The following is a 21,104-nucleotide window of genomic DNA, read 5'->3' as shown; positions in this document are numbered from 1 at the left end:
AAAATAAAATTGCAAGGAAATAAAAACTGAAAAGGGTCTTTTTTTCCCTCCTGATACCTTTTAGCTCATAAGGCATTTGAAGCAAAAAGCTCTTACTGTTAATACAGCTGTTGGTCAACAAGATGGTTTGGAATAATATTTTCCAATCTACAGCATTCTCTGCCACTGTGTTGCATGAATGTATGGGAGAACATTATTCTTTGTAATATAGAAACATAATCATGGCAAATATTGCCGTGTAAAGAGCCAGTGAAAAATGTATTTTAAAAAAAAGATGTGTATTACTTTGTAGGTTGCTTTGACCGTGATATTAAGAACAAATATTTCTGGTTTCAGAGAAGAAAAAAAGACGGGCCTTTTTCATGTTTTTATTTTATAGCAATTTTATTTTATGATTTATATTTTGCTTTTAAATTTTTTTTATTTGTTTTGTGAAAATGAAAAAAAATCTAATTAAAATTATTCTTTTTTTTATATATTTGAAAAATAATTTCCAATACATTTGACACAAATAAAATTCCATAATGTGGAGTACATAACCATCACTGAGTTCTGATCAGATTAAATACTAAGTCAACATTAATGTGCTTGCGACTGTTAAATGCAATACAACACATAAGTTCCTCAAAACTGCCATAGGTAGAGCAGTTAAAAGAAGAATATATTTTGTCTTACCCTATTTCTGAAATTGAGACTAATCATAAAAGGTGTATATTAGGGGTGTCACGTGATAATTAAAAAGAATTGTCAGGATCAATCACCACACTTCATGTACTTAATTGTGACTAGTCTCCTGTACTTAATTGTGACTATGTTTAATATGCTCAGTATAAAATAAGAACATAATAAACATAAGTGTAGACAAAATGATCTCCATCATGACTTTTACGGAACATTACGGAACTGTTAACTCCAATGTAAAGTTAGACTACAAAAGAATGTAGAAATATTCTGAATTAAATGTCTTTGTTAATTTCTTAACTGAGTTCTATTTACCATGAATATGACTTTCTTTATCAAAAAGTTGTGAAATTAATTAATTAAGTAGAGAATGGGCATAGTTTGGATGCTGTTAGCTGCCAGTTAGTCTAGTTAAACAGTCTAATGTGGCGGGCTAATATCTGAGAAAAGAAACTCATATAATTTTGACTTATTCTACTTTTTATAAACCCTAAGAACTGGGACATTTTGTAAAATGGAATATAAACATGAATTTGCATTAATTCCCTTCAAGTTTTATTTAACTGAGAAATCATTTCCAAAATTGTCACTGACCAGCTTGGTGGTGTTTTCTGCTGCCTGACAAACACTCCAAAAAATTTGGGTTAGGGGCAATTTTTTTTATATAGAAAATTTCTATCACTCATTTTTATCACTGACTACAAAAGTTATAAAATGAGCATTCACACTATGTCTAAATCTTCGTTACTCGTAATTTTATACCAAAATTGTCAAATAGTTCCAACAGAACATTTTCAGTGCAAGATTGCAAAGACTTCAAGTCTTAATATTGAGAAATGATTCAGGAAATCTGGAGAAATGCCATACCATGTAGTGTAAGGCTGGACATCAATGCGAATAAAGCATGATTTTCAAGCCCCCAGATGGCACTGCCTATAAAATGGTCATGCTACAGTGATAAATACAGTTACATGGGCTTGGGGGTACTTCAATGCTGTCACTTAATACGGTCTGCCACTGCGTCAAGAAATGCAGCCTGAAACTCTGTTATGCGATGGGAAATGTATACATTAATGCTGTACAGGACAGCTAATGTGTTCTCTTGGCCCAAGCTCAACTCAGATGGTCCAAAAGACAGTAGACATGTGTGCTGTGGTCAGAAGAGGTTGTGTGTTCTGTGCTAATGACGAAAGGGAACATCTAGAGTGTTATCAGTGATAGGTGCAAAAGCCAACATCTCTCGTGTTATGGGGGGCGCATCATAACCATGCATGTGTGACTTGCATGTGAGAGTTCTCCATTGATTGGAGGCAAATGCATATGATATCAGACAATAAATAATATGTCAAATATAAGAAAATATTAAAAATAAAATAATAATATCAATTACTGTTTGAACTGGTTTATTGGTATAGTTACTTTTTTGTGTTTGTTTTGTGTCTACTCATTTCTTCTGTACATCACACATACACACGAAAATGTTATTCTGCTTCCAGCTGATAATCAGCTGCTCACACACTCATCTTATCTCTGCTACACACACTCTGTAAATCTGATATCTCACACACACAAAATCTGATATCACACTATACCAGATCGCAATTTTGTGCTCTCTCTCTCTCTCTCTCTCTGAATAAGTGTCTCTGCTGGAAGCTGATTAGCCTGATCTCTTTATCCCAGTTCACACTCTGCATGTTAACATTTTTACACTCGCCCCTCCTCCCTTTTGCACTCTCTGTGCTTTTCTTTCATTCCCTCCCTCTCACTAGCCTCTATTCTCCCATTCCTTCTCTTTTTGTCTCTCCTTTCCTTTTTTTCCCCATTCCCCCCGTTTCTGTTTTCCCTGAACCAGGAGCTGGAATAAGTCTCGGGAACATGGGCTTGTATTCGTGTGTGAAAGTGGTGTTAATGCTGTGTGTGTGTGTGTGTGTGTCTGTGTGTGGGCAGGTGCACTGTTAGCTCTAGGCTCCAGGCTCCATTGTTATTGGGACTGCGGTCCTCTCCTCTGGAGCACTCTTTCACCACCAGCCCTGCAAAAACTAATCAGATTAAGCAAATCTCTACTTCAAAAAGCATTGCGCTGTAACTCAGTGAGAGCAGGGGGTGTTGAGAGAGAGGGAGAGACCAAGAGAGAAGAGATCAAGAAACGGAGAGTCAGAAGGTTAGACAGTGGAAAGGAGAGAGAACAGGGAAAGGGAGTGACTGGAGTGGGTGAGGGAAAGAGAGTAGGAGGAAGAGAAAGCAGAGAGACAGAACACAGAGGGAGAAAGGGCAGAGAGATAGAGGACAATTATAAAAAGCTCATATTGACATGTCTGAGAGGCAAAGTTAGAGTGAGAATGTGAAATCTTAACTATATTGAACTTAGAAATGTTTTTGTTGATTATCTTAGCAAAACAAATGTCAACATATTGTCTACAGTGAATGCATTTAAACACAAAAATAAAACAAATATGTAGTGTGTGCAAATTTAGTTTTTTACATATTTATGTTTTTGTTCACAAGCAAAAGCTGCTCCTCTTTCCATGATGTATTTACTTATTTTCGTTTGGAAAATCACAAAATTTCATCAGAGGTTGGATAAATATTGACACACAGTTCAGGGACATTACAATAACAAGCGTGTGTTCAGATCCTGGAGTTAATAATCACATGTGGATGACTTTTAAAAGATGTAGAACTCTGAGCCACAGATCAAATATGAGGATGAAGCTGAAGCCGAGTCTTTTGGCCCTGTTCACTGTGGCATTCTTCAGTTTTGTAAATGTGGACGGTGGGAATATTTTAGTGTGGCCCACCGAGGGCAGTCACTGGATCAATTTGAGACCTGTGTTAAAGACTTTAATTGACAGAGGACATAACTTGACAATTTTGGTTCCCAGTGCCTCAATTTACATGAGCCCCAGGGATCTGTCACCCTTTAACTTACTCCACTTTAACACATCTGTAAGTAAGAAGGACATAATGGATTTTCTCAAGGAATACCTGGACTTTGCAATGAATGAGAGTTCTCGTCTGAACCTTCTGCAGAAGAACGTAAGGTTTTACAACCTATTTTCTAGGAGACAGTACCTTTTGCTGGAATTCTGCAACGGCGTTCTGAAATCTCCATCGGTTTTGGCTGAACTGAGCCGAATTAACTTGGACACTGTCCTTGTGGACACTTTATACCCCTGTGGGGAGCTACTTGCCGAACATCTGGCACTTCCCTTTGTCCTAACACATCGTTTTTCCTATGCTCACTCTGTTGAGAGACTGTGTGGTCAAATCCCTTCTCCTCCATCCTATGTGCCGGGAGCTTTAAGTCAACTAACGGATAAAATGAGTTTTACAGAGAAAATTATGAATATTCTCTTCTATATTACTCAGGACACAATGACTTGCAGTCTGTGGAAAAAATATGATGATTATTATAGTGAATATTTAGGTAAGTGATGTCTATTTAGCACACTGATAATGTAAACTGAGTTTGTACATCATTTAAAATATATTAATGGGATTTAAAAGATGCTTTTATGCAAAGTGACTTACAAAATTGCTTTGATGTATTATCAGAAAATGCATCCCACAGAGATAAAATAGATACAGCTACTATGTTATAGTAGTACATAAAGTGATGTGTAGGGTATCCTAAATTATCCTCCAGCAGAGTTTTTTTTTGTTGTTGTTTTTATGTAAAAATAATTACCAAAGAAAAAGTATTCTCTCAGAAAAAAAGTTACAGTAGAGTAAGTGTTTAAAAGTCCAGTTGTGTTACCTAAAGGTACATTACATTCTCTTCTTCAAAAAGAGGTGAAAATTTGTAAGTTTTCTTTATAGAACTGTGTCAAAAAAAACAAAACTATAAATCCTGGAGATGAAATTGGGTCTATGAAATCAACACAATTTTAAAATCTACAATTAGAATAAGGTACAATTATGTTCCCTAAATAAAAGGTACATATATGTACCCTTGAGTGTACCACCACAGAGACAGCAAAAGGTACCACCAGAGTGACCAACTTTCTGACAGTGTATAAGTACCAATAAGAAGCAAAAATGTATCTTCTCAATAACCTGCCCTGAGGGAGTAAGTATTGTCATCACTGGAAGTTCTTAGAACATCCAGAATCTGTCAGCACATGAACTGAAGTGTGTGCCAATGTGTTTTTTTCTCATTTTGTAACATGTTCATCTAAAATAGAAGTTAAATTTTCAGAGTCAGTGGTGTCACCAATCACAAAGCAACACAGTGACAATACAATTCAAATTTAAATACAATTTGTTCTGAGGGAATGAAACTAGGGAATTATAACTTATTACTCATAGTAATATACTTCATTATAAATTAAAGTTTTTACTTAGATGAGGGACAGTGTAATTATAAATTCACAGCATTCTACAAGCCACAGTCAACTTTTTATCCCATTTTGCATTTACAGTGGTTTGGCAAGGATTTATATTATGGTGATGTCTGTCTGAAAGTTCAAGTTTCAAGTTAAATATTATCCTGAACTGTGAAAGTTTTATTGAACCATGTGCTCTCTGCTTCACTCTGATCAGAATGAAGGTTAAACTCTGCCTCACGTCTCTGTTCACTCTGCAATTCTTTGTTTTTGGGAATGTAAAATGTGGGAATGTTTTAGTGTGGCCCTCTGAAGGCAGCCACTGGATTAATCTGAAGCCAGTGTTGGAGACTTTAATGGACAGAGGTCATAACGTGACAGTATTGATCCCAAATGCGACATGGTACATGGACAGTAGCGAACAACCAAGGTATAGTGTCCTTCGATTTACCATGTCCATGACTGTGAAGGACCTGGATGATTTCATGGAGGAATATCTGCAGTTCTCAATGTACGAGTCTCATCGTATGAACGTGCTGCAGAAACACATCAGTCTCTACGAGCTTCTGTCCAAAGACCAGGACTTCATGCTTAAATACTGTGATGGGGTGCTGAAGTCTCCAGAAATAATGGGAAAAATTAATGAAGAGAGTTTAGACACTATCTTGGCAGACCCTCTTTACCCCTGTGCAGAGCTTTTGGCTGAAGTTCTCAATGTGCCCTTCATTTACACATTCCGGTTCTCTATGGCACACACTGTGGAGAGGATGTGTGGTCAACTCCCTTCCCCTCCATCCTATGCCCCTGGGACCATGAGCGAACTGACAGACAAGATGAGTTTCTCTGAGCGTTTGATGAGTCTTTTATTCTATCTGACTCAGGATGCAATGGCTCTCTGTTTGTGGAAAAAATATGATGATTATTACATTGAATATTTAGGTGAGTCATGTTTACAAAACCCATAAATATTAACATTATTTCCAGGAGGGACCAGTAATTATAGCTTGCCCATGTTACTCCTCCTCTTAATTATTGGCCAAATATTGCTGTCTTTTTAAATTTTACTCTAAGTAAATGCATCACTATTATTAATACTAAAATAATTATTATTGATATTCCCATTGAGGGTCTTGTTCAGTCAGTTAGTGTTTTCCTCCAAGAGTTTTGTGCTTAAAATTTATAGTGATGACTATTGTTTGAACAGATGTGAATGAGTTTGGAGACATTTCCACCTTAAGTGATCCAAAATAGTAAAATAGTAAAAAGTAAAAATTTGAACTACTTATAGAACAGGAATAGAGCAATCCTCATTTCTGTTCGTGCTTTTCAACCTTTGGAGTTCTTTCCATTGTGTAAAAACAAGATGCCTTTACCATGAGCAGAGAGAGAAAATCTAGCATACTGTACCGAGCCAGATTTTTTTTCATTCATTTACTGACACCGGAGCTTCATAAACACATTAGACCGGTTTTGAGAACACAAACAGACTGGAGCGCTAGCAAATTCATCTTATGAATTTTATAAATGTCTTTTGATAACACTCGTAAAGTAGTCCTTTAGTTAATGAATACTATTAAATGTTTTGCACTAAAGGGCCTTTTTATTCACAATGACAAGCCCCTCAGAAATGTCAAAAGTACATTTGTCAATAATTGACACAAAGAAATGTGTCTTCTGCATGGAACCCGTCTGTGGTAGTGAAAACACACACACACTGTTGCACTAGGGGCAGACAGCCATTCACAACACTCGTGGATCATTTGGGTGCCTTGCAAAAGGGCATCTCAGACATGAACTGAGCAAAAAGAAGTCTCTCCCACGACTTCATTCCTCTCGTACCACTTGAATTACAAATAGACATTATAAAGTCATGGCAAAGTGAAAAACACCCTAAGTATGTTTAGCACAACAAATGGACTTTCTTCTGTTTATTCTTTGTTTTGTTTGTTTGTTTTTTTGTGTTTTCTTTTTTTTTGTCACTGAAATAGGCCATCACTTCTCATATAACCATCACTTCTCAAAATAACCTCATGATTTTAATGTTTGTCTAGACCCACATCACATAAATCAGTTATGTCCTGTATTGTTACATTTTAGAAAACCAAATTTAAATAAACGATTTATGTGGGGTAGAATTACTAGCTCTACGTCCAACCCTCCTCCTTTATCCGGGCTTGGGACCTCGGCAAAGTGACATTAAAAGAGACACTAACAAGTAAATCCAAATAACGTTTGAACAATAAAAGTCAGTCTTGTAAAGCACATTTTTCCCCATAACTGCTTTAAATCCAAGGTAACGCTAAGTTTACTCCAAGGGATAGATAGAAAAAATGCTATAAACTGGTAAGCACAACCTGTTGATTGTGATTAAAAGAAAAACACAATTTAGGTCCCTTTTTTCTGGTCAAAATGAAGCAGAAAAATATTTTATAATTGCTAGATGTCAATGTAGTGTTGCTCAATCTGAAACCAGTGTTGAAGACTTTAAAGGACATAGAACATATTTGACCATTCTGATTCCTATTGCTCAGTTATTTATGAATTTTAGCAAACCAGACAGATTTTATTTCCTCTGCTTTAATGTGTTCAGATTTAATATCTTCATAGAGGATGTCCTGCAGTTCGAAATGTAGGAGGCACACCATATGAATGTGATGCAGAAGAATGTATTTTTATTTCAGCTTATTTCTTGTTTTAAAGGCTTCAGCAGACTTCAAAATTTGATAAAGGAATTTTAAGCATGATTCTGGCAGATCTTATTTTTTAGTATTTATTATAGTTTTGTCTAATATTCATTTACACTTACAAATACCTGGCCACCCACAATTTGGATAGACTGTGTGTACAAAACCCTTGAACTTACAGGTAAGTTTTGCTCAGCCTGAGATTATTCTCCCTGATTCAGGACAGTTCTGGCTGACTGTGAAGGAAAAAAAAATTAGACTGAATATTTATGTAGGTGACATGTATTTTACACATTAGACATTATAGTCATACAGCTGTTAGTAAGCATGCGAAAAAGTCCTTCATCCTTTTAAAAATATTTTAATAGTGTTACAATATTAGACTAATGACATATTATAATGAGATCTTCCTGATTGAATTGGTTAACAAACCTTTATATGCCGGGGGGGGGGGGGGTACTGTCTCAACTGCTACAAGAAATATTGATATATGCATTATTTTCAGTGGGGGTTAAGTATTTTGCCCGATGCCATAACCACTTGACATACCCCAGGCCACCAAAAGCAAGAAAATAAATACACAGAAACTTTATATTAAAAAAACAACCATGTTAATTTCATTAATGCAGGTAGACCTACTAGTTACTGTGAGCTGATGGGCAAAGCTGACATCTGGTTAATCAGAACATACTGGGACTTTGAGTATCCACGGCCACTCCTCCCAAACTTCAAATACGTTGGTGGGATGCACTGCAGACCAGCCAAACCTTTACCAGAGGTAATGAATCAATTTTAACCTCTCAAACTCCAAGGTACAATAAATAAACCTGTGTCATTCTGCTACAATTAAAAAAATATAGATTTGGTGCTTTATATCAATGTCTTTGTTTACAATAATTACAAACTACAAAAATAGTTTATCTTGTCATTTGCTGACAGTGTGTGTATGATCATGGAAAGCCTTTTATTTTCTGTTCATACAAAGCTACAAAACTGAAGCACCGTGTTGAGATGACATTAAATCAACGTGTTTACCAGACAGCAACAACATTTTAACATTTAAGTTTTTGAACATTTCTAAAACCAAGCACCTTTATATTTTAACATATTAACCAAGAAATCTACACTTTGTAAAGGAACACCTCGCTCTGGTTTTCTGGCTTTAATAATCCGGAGATTTTGCCCGTTTTTGTGTGAAATTAACAAAAAGCTGTGCAGATGTAATTTACTCGTCAGAAAGTCGGTAATGGTGAGATGTGTTCGTGTATTTGTGTCGTTATAGGGACAGACAAGATGACGTTCTGTTTGTTAAATATATAGTAGAAAACAAAAGAAATATTCTCCAATTATAAAAAAGAGACTATGATAAATATTACCTCAACAACGTTCAGCATATTTCTGTTTGAGGCTCCAGTAAAACACTGAGCTGCACCGCAGTGGATGGAGGACCTACAGCGCTGAAGTGGAACGAGTGTGTCCCAATTCGACACCTTGAACACTTGAACACACATTTTAGGTCCCAAAAAGTGTACTTATCAAGGGAAATGAGGACCTCTGATCATCACCGAACAGTTGCAAGTTGAGTTCACGAACTTTAATGTGAAATATGGCTGAACTAACAGTAGACGGTGTAGTGGCACCATCTTAAGTTCTTTCTGTGGAATACGTCTGAATTAACAGTTCCTACTTGCGCATGTGCATTTCAACATTAGGCGTCAGTCAGTCAGTAAGCGTAAATGCTTCTTCTATGCCAGTCTGGCATAATGCTCCACAAGGTGGCTATTCGGTGCTTATATCCTAAAACCTTCTGTTAAACGTGTTTGTTTTTATGTATGTATACATGTGTGTTTGTGTGTAGGACCTTGAAGAGTTTGTTCAGAGTTCCGGTGATGATGGGATTGTGGTGTTTTCTCTGGGCTCCTTCATCAGAAACATAACCAAAGAGAAGAGCAACTTAATCGCATCTGCTCTTGGACAGATCCCTCAAAAGGTTCTTCAGGAGAAAGACTCATACATTAACCCTGAATATTTCTCTGGTTTTTCATTTCATAATTTCAGATGACTGGATTTACAGTTTAATGAGTGATGTTATTCCATCCATTATCTGTAACCCTTATCCAGTTCAGGGTCGCGGTGGGTCCAGAGCCTACCTGGAATCATTGGGTGCAAGGCAGGAATACACCCTGGAGGGGGCGCCAGTCCTTCACAGGGCAACACACACACTCACACATTTTTTTTTTGAGTCGCCAATCCACCTACCAACGTGTGTTGGACTGTGGGAGGAAACCCACGCGGACACGGGGAGAACACACCAAACTACTCACAGACAGTCACCCGGCGCGGGAATCGAACCCACAACCTCCAGGTTCCTAGAGCTGTGTGACTGCGACACTACCTGCTGCGCCACTGTGCCGCCCTGAGTGATGTTATTTTACTGCCAAAAAGTAGCACACAATATCTATGAAAGTGAACTTTTTTTAATGCGACTCATATCAGATGTTGACTCAAACTTCTATGTAGTTCCTAAAAAAAATCAGTTTATGCTCCAGAGAGAAGGTCCCCAACTTAAGACCTGTTAAGACCTGTAATGTTTAGAGGACAGAATAGAAGTCCTCATTTGTTAAACTCATTTGTTAAAAAGTAATTTTTAATACATCTAAATGCACAGGATATGTGTCCTGTATGAATCCCTGTATTATTGGATTGACAGGTCATATGGAAATACGGTGGGGAGAAGCCGGTCACTTTGGCTCCAAACACTAGGATTTATGACTGGATCCCTCAGAATGATCTACTAGGTCAGTACTGCACCTAATTACTCATCTGAGAGATTGTCTAGGCTTATATTAGCCATCCAAAATATGCATGTTTTAAAAATTAAACATACATTTTATAGGATTAATTAATTGTTGTCATCTGTCATCTATATTTTTTGTCAAGGTCATCCAAAAACCAGAGTGTTCCTCACCCATGGCGGGACTAACGGTGTGTACGAGGCTATTTATCACGGCGTGCCGATGGTGGGAATCCCAATATTTGGTGATCAGCCTGATAACATGGTCCATATGAAGGCTAAAGGCGCCGCTGAGTTTCTGAACTTAAACAATATGAAGATGCAGGACCTGGTGGACACTCTCAAAACTGTTATTAGTGACCCCAGGCAAGAGACACATACTAATTACCATCTCCCAGTCCCAGGAATCAGCCTACCTACTTTATTAATATCTCTCAATTCAGTTCACATTTAGAATAGTATTCCACTTTTTTTTTTTTTTTTTACAAACTCCATTTCCAAAACGTTATCCAATTTATTCCAAAGATAAATTGAATACAAAGTAAAAACTGTAATTTGTTAAATTGTTTGAACTTTTCTTTACCTGATAAAAGTACAAAGAAAAAATTGACAAACATATTGGTGTTTTAAAAAAATAATATATAAAGCAGTAGAATTTGATGCCTGCAACATTCTTTTAAAAAAATTGTGAGACAGGTAAAATAAAAGTGAATTTTTGACAGTAACACTGTTCTGGAAGGTTCTCCAATTATAGCAGTCTGATTGATAGCATGTGAGGTCATGAAGACTGAGTATAAAAGGAGCATCCACCAAAAGCTTAGACTTTACAAGGAAGCAAATGGTTCTCCATTTTGTGCAGCCCTTCATGAGAGGACTGTCAGTCAGTTCAAAGACAATGGTTCTTGGCGCAAGATTGCATTGAGTTTAGGACTTTTACCATCTACAGTTGATAATATCTTGAAAGAATTAAGAAATTCTGAGGAAATTTCACTGTGTAAAGCCAAGTGTGGAAACCACTGCTGAATGTGCCCATTGAATGTGACCATTGAGACCAATTTTTGAGTAACTGTCAGATTTTAGGTTTTTATTTATTCATTTATTTATTGCATGTTTAGAAAGTTTACCAATCTTTCTGGAAATGGGGTTTGTATATTAGAGATGTGATTGAGAAGTCAAGTATTAACATTTCTATACTGAAATACAGAGAAAGTAGGTTTAAATCATCTACTGACAATATGTACATTGTTAATTTTTAATCATCCTTGATGTTTTAGAGCTTTCTCAACCGAGCCTTTGCAATGAATAACCATAAGTGATATATTTGACATAGTCCTGTGTTGCAAGCGCTCAATTAATTAAGTTTGTTATTTTAGACACAGCTAACATTTAAGTTTTATTCTATTTTATTTCTAAATTGTAAGTGCCCCTGAATAAGAGCATGTTTCAAATGTCACAGTAAACTGTAAATGTAAGAAACATTCTATATTTCGTTGTCCAGTTATAAGGACAGTGCCCTGCGTTTGTCCCGGATCCATCACGATCGTCCTGTTAAAGCCCTGGATGAAGCTGTGTTCTGGATCGAGTATGTGATGAGGAATAAAGGCGCCAGACATCTGCGAGTGGCCGCTCACAATCTCACCTGGTACCAGTACCTCTGCCTGGATGTCCTGTTCTTCCTTATCAGTGTGACGACTCTGATCTTCGTCATCATCATGAAAAGCTGCAGCTTATGCTATAGGAAATGCTGCCGCACGCAGACACACAAATACCACAAAAACAAGGCAGAGTGATACAACTCCAGCCAAGAGTGTATATTTGGTCTCAACAATGGTAGGGACACATTTCACACTTCCTTATAACTCCCCCGAATGTCTAATATGAAATAAATATTATTGAACGTCTAATGGGAAATCAATGAATAGGATTTTAATACATAAATAAATAACCTTAACCTAGGACTGATAACATTATTTACATTAGAATCTGCATTTACATTTAATTAATGAGCCATAGGTGTATCTTTCTTATTCCACTTTATTATGTACAATCAATTAATTCTGTATGCCTTTCTTTGCAATTTTATTTATGATTGTGATTTTTGTGCGTTATGTCACTATAAGACATGCATCTTTAGGCTTGGATTTAAATAGTGTGTGGCTCTGAGAAGTCTGTGAGAAGTATGGGCTTGAAGCATCTTTTTACCATATTAAGTCAGAAATAACTAGGCTTTGGATTTGCTTTCTTATGAAAGAGACATGATCAGAAGAAATATCGATGCTGTCCAATCAAATCATTAATCAATTCTAATGTTGACCTCTGAATTACCACGGGCTTTGATCTATGAATTGGCGACTCTCAACCCATCCCCTATCAGGTGTCTGCCTTTTCTATCTCATCCTTTTATATACAACCATGATGTTATCACCTGTGTAAGATTATTTTTAGGCACTTCTTGACATTCAAATTCTTAAACTGCCCCTGTGCTAACTTGATTTGGAACATAATTTAAGAATGAGCCTATATTCATTCATTCATTCACTGTAACTACTTATTCAGTTCAGGGTCGCGGTGGGTCTGGAGCCCACTGCAATCACTGGGTGCAAGTCAAGAACACACCCCAGAGACCCCATTGACACTCTAGAGAAACCAACGTGTTTTTGGACTGTGGGAGGAACCCCCACGGACACAGGGAGAGCACACCAAACTCATCACAGACAGTCACCCCGAGTGGGACTCAAACCCACAACCATAGGTCCCCAGAGCTGTGGTCTGTGACACTACCTGCTGCATCACCGTACTGCCCCAATCAATTTAATTATTATTGCATCAGTGTGGGGCGGCACGGTGGCGCAGCAGGTAGTGTCGCAGTCACACAGCTCCAGGGGCCTGGAGGTTGTGGGTTTGATTCCCGCTCCGGGTGACTGTCTGTGAGGAGTTGGTGTGTTCTCCCCGTGTCCGTGTGGGTTTCCTCCGGGTTTCCTCCCACAGTCCAAACACACACGTTGTAGGTGGATTGGCGACTCGAAAGTGTCCGTAGGTGTGAGTGTGTGAGTGAATGTATGTGTCTGTGTTGCCCTGTGAAGGACTGGCGTCCCCTCCAGGGTGTATTCCCGCCTTGCGCCCAATGATTCCAGGTAGGCTCTGGACCCCCCGCGACCCTAAAATTGGATAAGCGGTTACAGATAATGGATGGATGGATGCATCAGTGTGCTATTGAATGGACATGGCTAGATTTAATAGGAATAATAAATACATTTTATTTAAATGCACCTTTCAGGATACACCAGGACACCTTAAAGTAAAACAATAATAAATAAAGAATGAGTAAAAGACAAAATAAAGTAAAATTACAAATTAAGACATGATAAGAGTACAGTAAGAAAAAAGAGGACTATTACATCTATATTACAACAACAAGGCAGTGAGACAGTAAATTATACATAAAGAAAAGAAGTCTGAAAAAGAAAAGTTTTTAATTGCTTCCGAAAGGTTGAAAGTGACAGGCAGAGACGAAGATGCAGGGGGATAGATTTCCATAACTTTGGGCCCGCAACACTAGAAGCTCTGTCTCCATACCTGTGTAGTTTGACAGGAGGAACAGAGAGCAAATGAGCGTCAGCCAACTGAAGTGAGCATGAAGGAGTGTGACTGGACAACAGAGCAAAGAGGTAGTCAGGGGCCAGACCATGTAAAGATTTAAAAACTATACTGTATGTGGTAATGAACTGGAAGCCAGTGAAGGTCTTTTAACCTGGGGCTAATGTGTTCACATGATCTGGTGTGAGTGAGAACACTTGCTGCTGTATTCTGCGCGTATTGAAGCTTTTTGAGCAAAGTAGCAGGGAGCCCAACTAGTACTGTGTCGCAGTAATCCAATCTAGATGTAATCAAAGTGTGAATTAGTGTTTCAGGTATGGGATATTAGTAAAAGTGTATTGTCACTGTCCAATTAAAAACATGTATCCCCCAAAATAGCAACTTTACAGGAGAAGAAAAACCCTTCGTAAATTTCTATGGGATCAATATAAATAGATTTTATTTAAAATGTGAAGGACAGCTGCCCGTTAGTGGTTTTATTCATAACCACTAGATTCATAACGCTTAAAACATTAACACTTTCTGATTATCTACAATAACAAAGTATTTGTTGATAGCTTTATCCAAGAGTTCATTATAAAGTTTTTTTTTTTTTTACTAAATTGTCTATGCCTTTACAGTAACTAAAAAATAAACTGGGGTCATAAACAAATAAGTTTAAGTGTCATTTCTCAGGAGTCATATTTCAGAAACTGGAATATATCCTTTATTCTCAGACTGATCTCAAACACAGATTAACTTTATCTAGCAGAAATAAAGGAGAGCAACGAAAGAGCTTATTTAGAGAATTTCTTTCCTCTGTGGTGGGTAAGTATGAATATGCTCCTGAAATATAAAATAACTATTCTGAAATATAACTTTTACAAAATGTTACTTGGACTGAATATGCTTAATTTCTGTATTCTGAATGTTTATTCATGATTCTTGCATTCTAGTACAATCTGATGTTACCTCAAAAACATCCTCAGAACATCCTTAGAATTTTGAAGGAAGAAACATTCTACCTTTGTCAAAACATCACAAGGAACAATTAATAAGAAATTCTGTCACGACAAGCCTCAATAACATCCATAAAAAAATTCAGAATGTTTCATTTTGAATGTCCTTCTTTTGTTATTATGTAACATTGGGAGAACTTTTACCACAACTTTCCCCAAAATATTTGCAGAAAGTTGCAGACTGAATGTTCTACCTTTATTAACTTACCATGTGACAGGAACATTTTATATAAAATAATTTCATCTCAAGTCTCAACAAAAAAAACCCAAAATATTTTCCAAATATTGCTGTAAGAATTTAAACGTTTTGCCTTAGTTAACATTCTACAGTACAGGAACAGTTTTTTAAATGACAAATTTAATGATAAATGAAAAAGATAAATGCAAGAAAAAATCCTTATTCCTTTGTATAAGCCAAAACAGCAAAACAACTGCATGTAGATTTATAGTTTATTTCCTGAGTGAGAAGTTTAACAGATAACAGATCTGTTAAACAGATTTTAACAGATTTTTTTTTTCCATTTAATATTATATTTACATAGTCAGATAATTTAGTTTGCTGGTAAATAATTTCTAAAACTAACTCGAGCACAAGTACTACAGAAAAAATCGTGTCTAATTTTACGCATATGATTTTGGATGTGTATGTTTTTTGTGTAATTAACAACTACTTTGCTGCCCTCTGGCGGTTAAAAAAGTTAAAAGTCCCTCATTGTGGAATACCCCGAGAACGTTTACTTTCTTTTTTTACACCAGGCCTATATGTTTTAGCACATTTTGCACAAAGTTATCTCTATAATCCAACGTTTCCATTAAATGATGGGGTAAATTTACATGATGCACCCTCATGTAGTTTATGGTGTTTATGTGGTGCTTTGAAGGACTTTTATTTTGTCTACTCGCTTGTATTTGTATCCTCGTACTCTCACGTATTGGACCACGGCCTGTGTACAGATCTCTTTCCCTCTGTGATCCCGTCTGTTTTCCTTAGATGATCGGATAAAACCGAGATGATTAGAAAGACTACGGTGACCGAGAGAAGTCTGCTGAAAGGCTGCTGGCTCTAACTGTGTCTTTAACCCGCGGTCATTTGAGGAAAGGAGGCTAGAATTTGTCCTACCACCTTAAATGGTTCAGCATTTGAATTTCTGACGTCTGAAATTTCGCCTAATTAGCCCAATTCTTACTCGAATTTCCTTTTGACCTTAAGTTTTTCACGATTCGCTCGTAAAAATATGTGTAACTGCTGCAGTGTTTAAGGTGGAACGGATAATTAGTTGATAAGGTAAGCATATAGCTAGTTTAGTTATACCGTTAATTTTATTTATAGATTTGTTAATTAACAATAGTAATAATAAAACTAAAACCCCCAAAACAAAACAGATAGCAAGATAACGTTAGATAAGGGCAGTTTTGTGGTCAATGATGTTTTAAGTAAGGCTGAAACCTGAAGGTGAGGAACACTTACAAACTGAGACCACACCAAATAGGACGTGCATGAACATACATTAGATTTTATTTTGTCGTAGTTTTCGAGTAACGAACAGTTATTATAAAATCATAAAGCAACATTACATATGAACTAAAAGGGAAATAATAAATAGTAAATGTATGGTTGGTGTTTTGTGAAGAGGGCAAAAACGTAGCTAGATATCTATCAAGCTAAGGATCTGATCTCACTATAAAGCTTTCATCTACATTAATTAATTAGTGTGTTCAGAGAGTACGTCGTCTTATTTAGCAAGAGTATATTGCTAAAGACAATATACTTTAATGTTGTGTAGTTTTACTCAGGTGTAGGGTTCACATTATAATTGGTATAAGCCAATCACACACATGCTATCATTTGAATAAGACAACTAACAGTAACTGTAAACTACGCATAACTGTCATCGTCATCTTTGCCGCTTAATCCATTGCAGGGTCACGGTATGCATAACTATATAGTGGTATATAACCGATATCTATTCACAGATAACCCTTGTTTATAATTGGTCTTTAGGTGATTATGTTAGGAGTCGGGACTGGTTGGTACTACAAGGATTCCCAACGGTCATACAGTATGTGTACATCACTGCTCATAAAAACAATTCAATTAAAATACCGTTAAAACAGATGTCTGAAACACAATATACAAAATTGCATGAAATCTAGGCGTGTCAAAATTCCACTTTAATATTTAATACTTTAACAAACAGTCCTTGTAAATGCTTAAAAAAAGCCCTGCACAGGCTTCAAGTTGAAATGTGGTTTATTGGTCATTCATACAGTCTACAAAAAAAAATTAAAATTAAAATTAAAGTGGGGAACAGAAAATTGTTGAGAGTAAGACTGAGGAGGAAGGCTTAATAGGAGTAACAGAAAAACCCTGAATGACTTGAGTCACCATGAAAAAATAAGATTTCTCCTTTACCAAAATATAGCGTTATTTTTACAGTGTTTTCCACCATTAACCCCCACAACTGGGTGATATAAACATATCACTAAATTAACAATATACACTTCTGCCCAAGATATAACTACTACATTCTGTTTAATCAAGATTAGGAATTCCTTGAAATTCATTTTCAATTTTACTTTGAAGTTAAATCACTTGGAATGTGTTAAATCCAGCAGCATGAAAAGGAATGAAATCAAGCCTTTCTCATCTCTCCAAGCCTCTCTGCAGTTGTTTTCAGGGCATTTTTGCTTTTTAACCATGTTCCCTCTCTCTCTTCAAAGACATTTTTATAAACAGATTAAGGCTGTAGTTTTGCTGAAATTTTGCCTGTGCATCTGTATTAAGTAGAATTTATACCTAATTTCTTCATTTAAAACTCAGTCTAGGACTAACCTCCCAAAAACAGAAATATGCATTAAAAGTCTTGTAGACTGATATTGGGCCAACCACCCTACATAAATCAGTACTTTAATTATTAAATTAAAAAGTTAAATACATGGTTATCCCATTGTTTTATCTTCAATTCTCATTTAATTAGCAGTCATCTATGAACAGGCAGTCAATCTCAGAGAATTGCCAAATGCCAGATTGATTGGTTACTGCTTGAGACAGAGAGACCACAATAGGAAAATGATCACCAGTATTTGAGGTAAAAATAAAAGATAATACCCAGTTTATAGGTAATTACCAGGTTTAATCAGCCATTATTTAAGCAAAGCCACCCACAATACCAGATTAATTGGCAAACACCAGATTAAATCAACCACATGTTTGAGCCCATAATTATTACTGGACAGTTTCCAGAAAGTTTTGGCCATGAATTGCATTCATAAGTCGTATGAATACTAATTAAATCACCACAATACCAGTTCAATCAAGAAACCTGTCAGGTTTAGGCAATCATAATACCTAATTAATCATCACAATAAAAATATTTGTGATTAATCAACTACAATACATGTTTGGTCCATGATATGACCCCATGTAATTGTCTATTATTCACACTGAATTTTGTGGTTTATTTGTAATGCTCTCCCTGTGAGAGATTAGTGAATTTTTTGTCCACATCAGTGTTTTATCAACAGCTTTTTCATAACTCTTTTTACAAACTTAATTTCTTTCCTAGCAAGTGTTTGAGAGTGTCAGGCATTTCATGTTTGGTCATGTACAGGAAAAACAAATTAAAGAAAACATTAACATTTCAAGTAAAAGAGATTAGAAAAATAATGCCATGTTTTTAAAGGATTCTTATGAGACAAATAAAAAGCCAAAAAAAAAAAAATTTACATTCCACAGTAAAGAGCAGATAAAGCACATTCACGAGCAGAGGAGATGCTTTGGAATAATTTTAACTTTGATGTTTGATTTTCTTTTTTTATTATTTATTTCCTGTGTCCCACAAAACACACACACACACACCTTTTATATATTAGTCTCTTTTTCTTCAGGTTTTAAATTAGTTGCTCACCCCACAATAAATAAGAAGACATTTTTTTTTCCACCCAGTTGCTAAAACCTGTAAGGTTGCAAGGTTCTAGGTCACTAACTGGTTCTAGATCATTTTATGGAGAGGTGGACAAATGAATGTTCTGATTATGAGTGAGGTTTTCAAAGCTTATGATTAAATGAACTCAGAAAATGAGTGAACACAGCAGGATACAAACCCTGAAACCAAACGGAGAACACACACACACACACACCTGCACACACACCAAGGATGGAAATCATTAGCCAATTAATCATTCACCAACAAGTAAACAACTTTGAGCAATTCATAAGGTCTCTCAAAGTTTGGTTGGTGTTGGACAAATGTTTATTGATCAATCCATTTTTAAATTAGGAATATTTTTCGTACATATTCATGTGTAAATTTAACAGTATTTTTCTGCTCAATTTGTATTGGTCCATATACCATGAAACTTTCACACAAAGTAATCAGCAGCTGGTGCATTCATATGTCAAAGAATGGAAATTCAGTGTTTTGTTTTGATCTAGCTGAGTCTTGAGTTTAAACAGAACAGGGTTCTTCTGTAGTGCATGTGTATCTATGTGGTTGTAAGCCATTTATTTCATATATGCACTGATGTCTGGTTGCACTGACCAGCTCTATCTTCCACCCTCCATACAAGGAATACCATTCATTTTTTCATTGTATTAATACAGAATTTATTTGAAGTGCTAAATCAAGTATTTTTTCCAAGGAAATGAATGGCTTTGAATGTAGGTCAGCCAAGCAGACTCAGAATCTTAAATAAGTAATACTTATACGTTTGCCAGTTAATGATTGACCACTAGTGGCAGTTGGTTATCGGGCAAAACACCGACAAAAAAAAAAAAAAAAAAAAAAAAAAATTTGGATACAATATATTCATGATTCAATCAGATCCCCACACACTCACTCACTAGTTGATATGCTAATCTGTGATGATCAACAAATAAAGGTAGCGAAAGACAACACAAGTAAGATAATAAAAAAGAAACATCTGAAAATAAAGATAAAATAAAGATTAGCATTATTGTCTTATTTCTTCACTTTTTTGTTCCTTTTCCCGGTCTGAGTGTGAGGACTTCTCCTCTACGGTGGATAAGAAAAGAAGTGCACCTTGCCAGGGAAAGAGACAGTATAGCAGTAAGACAGCAGCCTCATCTCTCCGTCCTCTCAGAAAGACAGAGAGGTCCTGTTACTGCTCCTCTCTCACTCTCCATCCGTCGTCTCAGTTCTGAGTGGCTTTACTGTCATTCTCTTTGCCTCTCCTTGTTGGAGCAGAGGCTGTATGTTTCTCTCTCTCTCTCTGCCTGTCTGTGTGTGTGTGTGTGTGTGTGCGCATGCTTACATCTTAAAGGCAGTTTGTGTTCTGTAGAGAGAAATAGAGTCAGACAGAGAGAGAGAAAATGGCATTCTCGTTCTTCATGAGTGCATTAGAACAGGGCTTTAGATCCTTGGTTCTCAAACTCTGACCAGGCATCATTGAGCTCCATGAAGATCATCTTGGCATGCTGCTCATATGGCTGCCCTGTCGCCTGGAGGATAAATCGGGAGAAAACTGTAAGCAGTCTTGCAGGAATTTGCAGGTAACAAATATAGTCATCCTAGACTGGATTGACTTGTCTGAAATTTGCATCTTTACTTTTACACTGAAGCTGTAAGACTAACATAAATAACAATAAATAGAAGCTATTAATAAACTGATTAGTACTATAAAAAACATCACAATTTTCACAAGACTGCTAACAATATGCCACTGGAAAGCTAAGCACGTCTGGAGGTGAACAGTAATTCCTCAGTGTACACTCATCAGCTGGCCTTGTGTGAGTGAAGAGCCAATGGTTCTCTCTTAACAAAAAGACGCTTCACCACTTGGAAGCCACTGTAAGGTTTCTGACACTGTCACACAGTTATACATAAACAGACAAATACATTAGTGTAACATTATCCATTTTTACAAATAGTTGTCTGTTTATTATCTTGGTACTAATTGGTAAACACTACAAATCTGAAGAAGCAAACGTCAGACAGCAAACACTTTGTTAGCCAACAACAAATTTAAAAAGATAATACAAAAATGCTAGCATGCCAATACTGAA

The 21,104-nt window shown here is 36.4% G+C and overlaps 2 protein-coding genes across 5 annotated transcripts in view; one reads left to right on the top strand and one right to left on the bottom strand.

Annotated features, from left to right (window-relative positions):
• Window positions 1-3,367: 3,367 nt before the first annotated feature.
• On the top strand, window positions 3,368-14,715 carry LOC136677866 (UDP-glucuronosyltransferase 2C1-like). 2 transcript variants are annotated; one of them, XM_066655537.1, is made up of 7 exons: window positions 3,368-4,108; window positions 5,322-5,945; window positions 8,320-8,468; window positions 9,549-9,680; window positions 10,401-10,488; window positions 10,631-10,850; window positions 11,983-14,715. In XM_066655537.1, exons 1-7 carry the CDS (start codon window positions 3,382-3,384, stop codon window positions 12,272-12,274), a joined length of 2,232 nt encoding a protein of 743 aa, XP_066511634.1. In that variant the 5' UTR covers window positions 3,368-3,381; the 3' UTR covers window positions 12,275-14,715. The 2 variants fall into 2 exon arrangements, with proteins under 2 accessions (XP_066511634.1, XP_066511633.1); XM_066655536.1 differs by lacking the exon at window positions 5,322-5,945.
• Window positions 14,716-16,571: 1,856 nt separating this feature from the next.
• gak (cyclin G associated kinase) overlaps window positions 16,572-21,104 on the bottom strand; it is a 34,432-nt gene continuing 29,899 nt past the window's right edge. For 2 of the 3 annotated variants that reach the window (XM_066656349.1, XM_066656351.1), the window contains one exon: window positions 16,573-20,540. In XM_066656349.1, coding sequence (XP_066512446.1) covers window positions 20,439-20,540 — 102 coding nt within the window. In that variant the 3' untranslated portion in view covers window positions 16,573-20,438. Of the gene's footprint in view, window positions 20,541-21,104 lie in introns of all 3 variants that reach the window. The other variant, XM_066656350.1, reaches the window with a different exon arrangement.

Source organism: Hoplias malabaricus, chromosome Y (genome assembly GCF_029633855.1).
Source record: "Hoplias malabaricus isolate fHopMal1 chromosome Y, fHopMal1.hap1, whole genome shotgun sequence".
Classification (NCBI taxonomy): Eukaryota; Metazoa; Chordata; class Actinopteri; order Characiformes; family Erythrinidae; genus Hoplias; species Hoplias malabaricus.
This window is presented reverse-complemented; position numbering and strand designations above follow the sequence as displayed.

What these genes read in the sequence shown, in the direction of transcription:
- LOC136677866 (XM_066655537.1), top strand. Translation starts at nt 3,382, where the DNA reads ATGAGGATGAAGCTGAAGCCGAGTCTTTTGGCCCTGTTCACTGTGGCA. An exon ending in TTATTATAGTGAATATTTAG is followed by an intron (nt 4,109 to 5,321) that starts GTAAGTGATGTC and finishes GGCCCTCTGAAG; the next exon opens with GCAGCCACTGGATTAATCTG. An exon ending in CAGCCAAACCTTTACCAGAG is followed by an intron (nt 8,469 to 9,548) that starts GTAATGAATCAA and finishes GTTTGTGTGTAG; the next exon opens with GACCTTGAAGAGTTTGTTCA.